We start from the raw sequence: 8376 nt of genomic DNA on the forward strand, positions 1-8376 counted from the left end.
TTCTTTTAAAAAATATTTGTTTTTTTAACATTTTAAAATTTTGATTATTGTTTAATAAACAATTATATCAAATGGCAAAAATTTGATTATGACAAAAATTTGAATATAGCTGTCATATAAATAGAAAGTTGAACTACAGGTTCTTCTATTTGTCACTATATTTTGTTCAAATTACGTATTCAAAAATCTATTATTATCTATAATTAAAAATAAAAATTTAAATATAACTGCAACACAATATATTGTTTTAGATCAAAGCATTTCAATGACTTACATTTAAGCTTTCATCAATGCATTCATAAGATATTAATTGTTGAACATTTATTGGCATATAAATTTATTGGAAGTTATTGTTATTTTGCAATGACTTAACTAAAACAAAGAATTTGAATCTAATAAGGCCTTAGAGTTACATTAAGATTGTGGGAAATTGTAAGCCCCATGAGTTAGTCAGGCACGACATTACTTATTTTGAAAATACAACTAAAGTAGGGACAGGAATCTCTATATCCACTTTTAAACCGCTTATAAAACATTATAAACTTAGAATAGCATAAACCAATTGGCAGCAGGAACACGTCTGCCACATATCAATGCAACTTTAGCTAATACAAATGTATCTAAATTCCTTTATAATTTAGGTTTAAGGTTTTCAATTTTAAATAATACTGATAATACTGAATACTGATTATATAGGACGACATATGTAAACAAATATAACATTTAGACATAACATATGAAATATATAAAAAATGAAATTTTTTAAAAAAATTTCAAGCACACAGATATAGTATTATTAATTAATAATAATTATGTAAAGTATTTTTAAAAGTAAGGCATACTAAACAAGCATTAATAATAATTCTAAAATTAAATTTTTTATATATGTATATAAAATGTATATTATATGCAACTTAATTATATACAAAAAATTGCCATTACCCGTTCCCGCAAGCGGTTAAGAATACAAAATATATTTACATATAATATAAAATATATTGTAATAAATTAATAAATTATATTACGAAATAATTTAAAAATTTGATGATATATATGACATGATTTAGAATCGATAAGACTTGACGATTTAAGTATAACAAACGTTTTAGAAAGTGAATAATAACAAATTTGTCTATATAGCACGAAATACTATAAAAAGTTGAAGATAACGAATAAGATACATATAGTAATGTATTGAAGAATATTTAGAAACACTTCTTCCTAATAAAAACAAATAGTTTAAATAAATTTTGCATATTGATATATATGATATATATACATTATATGTATATTGTATATGATATTGATATGATATGCTTATCATCGATTTTATAAGGAAGATTTATTAGAAGAATTTGTTTCATCTTTTCAATTTTAAAATATTGTTTTATTTTTGTTGAACTCTCCATATGTGAAAATTTATAAATTAAATTAAACCCTTTTTTTTAATTAAACCCTAAATAATCTGCTAAATTTGATTTGTAATAGTTTTGTTAATTTTTAACATTTTTAATAAATTCAATTTACTGTACATAATCACAAAGTAATCACAAAAAGAATTGACACAATTTAGATATCCTTCAAGGAGTTTATGTATCTGAAAGTAAGTGAAGAAAAATTCAATAGTCCTATTTATGAGAGAGTATACTGAGCTTTAACTATGATCCTTATATCATAGGTATAAGATAGATATCCTTCAAGAAATTTATGTATATTAAAGTAAGTGAGGAAAACTTGAATAGTCCTATTTATGAGAGTATATACTGAGCTTTAGCTATGATCCCTATATGTATACTGTAGTATGATTAAATTATTATTAAACTATATAAAGCTAAATGCTTTTAAATTTATATATATTTTCTGGAGATATATTTATATCTCCAATACTCCCTGTAATATCTCTTTGTCATACACGAATCGAAAATAGAAATTTATTGCAATGGCAATATTCAATTGTATTAGAGATAATAATTGAAATATTATAAAAATTGCAAATCATATATATAAAGTCTTAACATTGAGATATAAAAAAAACAATTCATTAACGGAAAAGGTTTTTTATCCTTTCTATATTTTACATTGAAGAAAATATATGGATTTTTTAGGTTCTAAGTTATTATATATTAACAATATTAATAAATAGAGTCAATTCATTATATGATGTAATGGATTTAAAAAAGCGAAGAAAATCGTATTAAGCAAATAACAGTGCTCAAAATTTAAATATTGTGCTTTAGAAAAAAAGCATTTAGAAAAAAGAGATTAAGTTAAGAAAAGTTAAGAAAACTTAATGAAAAAAAATAATTTTTAAAAGAAAATTAAACTCTCAGTAATTTTACCCTAAATTTCCACTGGGAGTACGTAATTGGCAATTTCTTATCTTTACTAGTATTTGTGCTATTTTGTATTAGACGTCTAGAGACCTCATCGGTAGCCATGTGTGGTGTACTACCAATCACACCGCGTCCATTTTGTAATGCCAAAATTTGTGCAGCAATAGCAGCATCAGTATAATCGCCAGCAGCTGCAGCAGTACTATTACCGAAACCATTATTGTAATGTTCTAATGCAGATGAATGACGATAATTTGGACTACTCCATGTTGATCTGGCAGTGGTACCTCTACCATTTTCCAAACGTAAGCTACCCCGTTTCGAAGGAGTATCTTCACTTATTAAATCCACAGCAGAATGATAGATTGTGTTACGCGATTGTGATAGTGATTTACGATGTGCAGCTGCAGCTGCTGCTGCCTCCGAATCCGCCAATGATATAGTATCAAAATAGAGACTCTCACGATCATCCATTTCAGATTCAGGATAATCGTAGTCGTATGTACGGACTGTTAAAAAATAAAATTGTAAAATTGTATTAGTAAATTGTTTTAATTGTATGTTGAGCTGAAAAAATAAAAATTATTAAGCATTGGTGCATTGCCTTAAAAACATTGAATAAGAAAAAAACCAGTGAGACAAAAATTATTTAGATTCTTTTTTGTTTTGAAATGTTTTCATGCATGAGTGCTTTTACGAGTTCAAATTGACATATATGTATTTAGTATATATAAAGAACTATGTACACCAATGAAAACAAAAAATACCAATGAACGACCACCTGTTAGTGATAAGTTTATCATTGTAGCTCACTTTTGAAATAGTAGCTCACTTATCCAACGAATTTTTATATCATATCTAAAATAAAAATGTGCTGCAAAAACAATAACAATGATAACAAAATTACCAAAGCTTTTCCAAAACTCCCAGGTTAAATTGTATATAAAACAGTTCTATATGTAAAAACTGCGGTGTTTGCTTAGTTTCTAAATTATTCCACAAACTTATACTACATTTAAGGTAACGAAGCGTTGCGACATTTCCATTTATATATTTCCCATCGAGAAATTTATATTTAAATTGAAACTTAAGTATTGTGTATAGTAAATTATATTTAAGTAAATTATAATATATAATTCGAAAACAATATAGGAACTAAAAGATTATATTATATATTATAAATATTTACTACATACTACTATGATTTATATAAACATATATAAATTAAATATATATTTAAATTTGTTAGAATATTCATTTATAAACTTTTGAGTTTTTTATTACCTTCAAATTTGAAAAATAAAATGAAAATATTTAAAATATACAAATTAAGGTTTACAACCAATAAAGTACGCTAATATTTGTGCCAGATTCATGGGTCAAAAGGATATAGATACTTGGAGTAACCCACTCAGATTACGGCTAAATATTGGTACTTCTAAGAAGTCAAATAAGAACTAATAAGTTATAGTTAACTGTTATAGTAATATATGTCTCTTCAACATCAACCCGGTTTTATCACAAAGAACTCATATATGAACAGAGCAAAATACATTCAATATATATAACACTAATTATAAAATCCACAAGACATAACAGAGAGTTTTGGACTAAATAACCAATATCTTAAGGAAAGGTTGTTCAATGCAAGGCAGTTGTATATCGCATACTTTAACAATTAGATAGCATTAAACTATCACAATACGCAAAAGCAATATGGTTATCAAGCGGTGCCAAACAACTCCACACAATTTAGTGGAACCTATATAGCTACCTCACATATTTTACATAGTTAACCTAAATGTTTGGGCTGATTTGATTTAGCAAATAATTGCATTCAATATCCGTTCAAGAATTATAGAAAGCTCATCTGATCTGAAAGGATACAACTTATAAAATCTAGACTTAATTTTTTTTTAGTATAACGATAATTAAAATTTGTCAAATTCTGCTAAGAAACGAAAAATCATTACTGCTATGAAACGAAAATAGGTGAAGCATTATAGCAAAGTATAGTAGTTGAAAACACTTTCTCGAATTTAAATTGCCCTACCCTACGATGAATTGCTTTAATTGGTGATAACGTGGGGATTTTCAGATACAAATTATGGTGGAGTTGTTGTTTAATTTCGTAAGCTGACTCAGATATACTAAACATTGGTTTATTACCCTATCGACTTCGATATTATGCAGTTAATATAAAAAGTATCCGTAACTTATATTCGTTTACTCCGATACATATATTCACACAAAAGATACCATCATTATTTTGTTTTGTGTAAGCTTGTAGCACTTTACTTATTACTTTGCGATCTGTGACGAATCATAATTATTTAAATTTTATCGTTAGCTTAAATTAAACGTTGTGTATGAGTTTTAAAAAAATATACTCAACGAATATGATTACTAAAACATAGTATTAATCGCAAAAACCACACTTTTATCAAACTTTTCTCTGTTACGGATGCTAAAATTACCGCTTCAAGAGAAACGTTTCGAATCAAACTGAAATTATATAGAAATATTTAACTTTATATAAACAGAAATTAAAGGTCACGAAAAGTATATAAGAGATGAGATCTAATGCTAGTTTATTGGTATTGTACTTAACGGACTGACTTTGAAATTCATAAAATTAAGGTAGACGTTGATAGAGGATCAAATATATAGAGGATTGTGTCTAGAGCTAGCATATGGGTAGCTTACAATGTACACAAAAAATATTGATTGATTGATTGATGATCCTTTCGTGTTTCATTTAATAATTCTAGATTTTTTTCGTTGGCTACCTGTTGATGGATCAATTGATATTTCAAATACGAAAATGAACTTCCATGAATTATCAATTGGAAATATTAACGTAGAAGCAAGCACTACGATAATAAGAATTATTGTGCAACAGTTAAAAATAAATAGAAATATCACGAAAATTATTTTTAATTTTGTAGTTTTCAAAATTCTACTATGTTAGATATAGAAAGGTAGCAAAGGTGGTTCACCATTTTCATTTAGTTAAAAATTCTCTTTAGAGTCCACATTTTTATATTCTTCGTAAATCTAAGAAGGGGATTGGGCATTGTACAACCCCCAATGTAGACATTATTAAGTACAAATATTTCACTGATTCATTGATAGGAATAAGAATAAACGGGGTACCAGCTCCTAATGGAGCGGAGCACTGCGACTATGGTTGATTCTATACATAAAATGACACATTGAAAAGTATAGAAAAGTAACAGTTCAAAGTAATAAAACTTTTGGAAATAACATTGTATCGATGATTGAATTTGTCTAAATGATAATGACTAATGAATAAACTAAAAGATAGCAGTAATCAGTACATACTTTTCGTTTAAAATTTTTAAAAATATGTGTTAGGTATAGACATCAAAAATAATTAAAAAACTTTGGGAGGAAGAACTATTTCGCAAATTTATTTTTAAACATATTTGTAGAGTTTTCTATAGGTATAATAAAAATATATAATGCTAAATTTAAAAGAAATTTTTTATCCAACTAGTTTATTATCCAACTAGAATTTGCATATGTTCTATAAAGGCATTATCATAATAGCCATAGTTTTTTTTATAATCAAAACCTACTATATATTATATAATTTTAACAAATAAAAAAAATAATAAATCTGTATAAGTTACCTTATAACAGGGCATAAATTAGGCATTTGAATTGCCATAAATGGGCTACGTATATTTAAAGCTCGCATTTTAATTCCACTTGACAAGAGACAATGTCGCGCATATTGTTTCCATACGTTGAATGCAATGATATTTTAAAGCATTTGATGATGATGATGATGTTGATGATGATGATGATGATAACGATGATAGTAATATTTAATGATAATGATGATGCTGATTTCTAAAAATGAGGTAACAAGTGCTCATATATGGAAATGTGTGCAATATATTATATAGCAATAGTTAAATAAAGAAAATTATATATAATAACAACACATATACACACATACAATTTATACATATATACATTAAAGAAAATAAGTATTATATTTTATAAAATTATTTGGAAAATTATGTGAATATGTTAATATAAATTTAAAGACATTTTAAAAATACAAATGGAAAAAGCAATCCGAAATTCAAATATTATTACTGTGCAAATAATAAGGACCGTTCATAATGTACAGTACTGATAAAAAATCTTAAAAGTTTTTATATAAAACTTGTTTATGCAATATTTAAATATTTAAAAAATTGATTAGAAAACAATTAAAAGAGATATTAGAGACATGTTTCAAATAATTGAGATATTACGTTAATAAATCATTAAGGTTTGAAAAATTTATTTTCTATATTATATTCTACATTATAACCGGTCTTTCATTATACAATATAAATTACTTTAAAATTTGCATTACTAAACAAAAATAGCACAAAAACTTGAAGAAATTTTCGTTAACAAAGTTTAATGAAATTAAAATATAATGAAAAGAAACAGAAACAGAAACGTGCTTTTATTTCATTTTGAATAAATTAGCTATTTTTTTAATTACCAGCAGAATACATTTCGGTGAAAGGTAGAAGAATGTAAAAGTTGTGATATCCAAAATATAGCGTAGTTTATGTCTTCAAGAAATCCAACTTGAAGATTTTGTTTAGAAAAACTTGATCTCATTAATTATTTCATAAAAAGCCAAAACATTTTCTTTATAAGTTTCCAAATTATCGTACTTTTATAGTTCGAGTAGTACGATATAAAGAAGAGTACATTTTGGGGGTCACAGTGTCAGCATAGAACGCGGTCTGCTTGCAACAACGGAAACCGGATTGCAAGAGTACGTCATAGCGGTAAAATAGGAACGTCGCGCAGTTTTCGTTTAAAATACTAAAATTAAATTCAATTAATCCAAAAATTGAAATATAAACAGAAAAAATTCCGAATTTATAAATTTTTTATATATATTAAAACAATTTTATTTTTATTCGATTATATTGCATATAAAACAATTTTTAATTTAATAGCAACAGATGGTACCGTGTTGCGCTAGAACCGTAATGTGGCGTTTATACGGATGGCGTCAGCTGAGACTTTACTTATAAAAGAACTCTGAAGAGAGCATGGGAAAAAAATGCGTTCGCGTTCGTTGTTATCTTGTAACTAAAATCGTTTCGATTTCAGTTTGCTTTCTGAGTGTTTTCAAGTGTCTGTGGCATACGTTATTAAAATTTTTATTTTGTTAATAAAAACATTTCACTCTTGTACCCAGCACGCTTTGAATTGATCAGTGTGCCAATGTCGGAGCGGCTACCCTCGCACATAAACCGCATATTCTCTGCGCTATTTATTTAACGCTTTGGAGAACAAATTAACACAAACGAACGTTTCTAGTTCTTCAATTGTTGTGCTTGCGGTTGCGGCTGTATCTGTTGACTATAATTTTATAATTAAACTTATCAGATTCGAGTAGAAGAACACAATACAAGAATCTTTCTAATCGTTTCAGTATTTAGTTTTTATTTGAAGTGTCTTTGTTGTTTGTCATGAAAGCATTACTACATTTAATGGAAATATTTATTTAATTATTTTCCGGCTTAATAAGAAATCAGAGCAAACAAGAAATATACATTGATGTAAATTGCTACATATATATGATTCGCATAAAACCGGCTTTTCGAATTAGCAAAATTATAGGTCATTACAAAAGTTCAAGGTTCTTGTTTCCGATTATTTAGTAAAAACTAACAAGAAACTTTTAAAAGATAGCTTATGATCATGATCACTAAAAACGTTGTAGTACACTAGATTGCCTATAAAAGGATAACTTCTTATTAAAACTGTTAGAAGTATCAACTATATATATTATAATTATTATTATTTCCTTGGTGTTTTTACAATGTATTTATTATTATTATTATAATGTATTTATTATTATTACTACAATGTATTTATGCTCTTAGTATGAGCATAGGTCGGAAACTGTATTTAATAGTAGAGAATTAAATAGTAATGAACGTAATATCTACGTTATTTTAAAATAAAGTAAAAATAGAAATAGTTTCTATTT

The 8376-nt window shown here is 26.3% G+C and overlaps 1 protein-coding gene across 1 annotated transcript; it reads right to left on the bottom strand.

Moving 5' to 3' along the window:
- Positions 1 to 2318: 2318 nt before the first annotated feature.
- Positions 2319 to 7215, bottom strand: LOC119667015. The gene is made up of 2 exons (XM_038076295.1): positions 6865 to 7215; positions 2319 to 2842 (listed from the first exon to the last, which is right to left on the bottom strand). Exons 1-2 carry the CDS (start codon positions 6875 to 6877, stop codon positions 2319 to 2321), a joined length of 537 nt encoding a protein of 178 aa, XP_037932223.1. The 5' UTR covers positions 6878 to 7215.
- Between the last annotated feature and the right edge of the window lie 1161 nt (positions 7216 to 8376).

Source organism: Teleopsis dalmanni, chromosome 1, assembly GCF_002237135.1.
Source record: "Teleopsis dalmanni isolate 2A chromosome 1, ASM223713v2, whole genome shotgun sequence".
Taxonomy (NCBI): Eukaryota; Metazoa; Arthropoda; class Insecta; order Diptera; family Diopsidae; genus Teleopsis; species Teleopsis dalmanni.